This window comes from Ceratina calcarata, unplaced genomic scaffold (assembly GCF_001652005.2).
Source record: "Ceratina calcarata isolate Rehan_Ccalc_2016 unplaced genomic scaffold, ASM165200v1 scaffold537.2, whole genome shotgun sequence".
NCBI lineage: Eukaryota > Metazoa > Arthropoda > Insecta > Hymenoptera > Apidae > Ceratina > Ceratina calcarata.
Window position 1 is genome coordinate 1 of NW_017176532.1, and position 572 is coordinate 572.

At 43.9% G+C, this 572-nt stretch overlaps 1 protein-coding gene across 1 annotated transcript in view; it reads left to right on the top strand.

Moving 5' to 3' along the window:
• The first annotated feature begins 66 nt into the window (after positions 1 to 66).
• The window catches only part of LOC108628665 (UDP-glucuronosyltransferase 1-6-like), a 22,446-nt gene continuing 21,940 nt past the window's right edge, over positions 67 to 572 (top strand). The window contains exon 1 of the mRNA XM_018030741.2: positions 67 to 511. Within this exon, the coding sequence (XP_017886230.2) occupies positions 146 to 511 (366 nt within the window). The 5' untranslated portion in view covers positions 67 to 145. The remainder of the gene's footprint in view (positions 512 to 572) is intronic.

Sequence of the window (572 nt, forward strand, 5' to 3'; positions counted from 1 at the left end):
CCCTATCTAATACATCAGTTATCAATTTAAACTCATTAAAAATTTTTATAAAAATCCATTATCTTATCAAAAATATATATATTATTTTCTTTAGCTGTTCGTGGCGCCTTGTTATCTGGCGTTCGGCCGTCACTTGAACACGCCAATGGTCGGCGTGATGACCTCGAGTTTTCACGACTGGTTAAGCACCTTCGTGGGAAATCCTCATAATCCGTCGTTCATGCCCGGCATATTTACCCCGTTCGGGACGCGTATGACCTTTTGGGAGAGGCTGTTGAATACCTACATCTCGGCGGCGGTCACCAGCCAGATTAACTACTACATGTCTCAGCAGGTGAGCTACGTGAAGAAATACTTCAACATGGACACAAGCATCGAGGATTTGTACCAAGATCTCGCGGCGATCCTCGTCAACTCGCATCACAGCATAAACGGAGTGAAACCGTTCACTCAAGGGATAATCGAGGTCGGAGGCCTGCACGTGAAGAACGACGCCGATCCATTAACGCCGGTAAGAAAAAATACTTTTTTTTAATCAGTTTTACGTTTCTCTGGAATCGTATAAGTTTTTG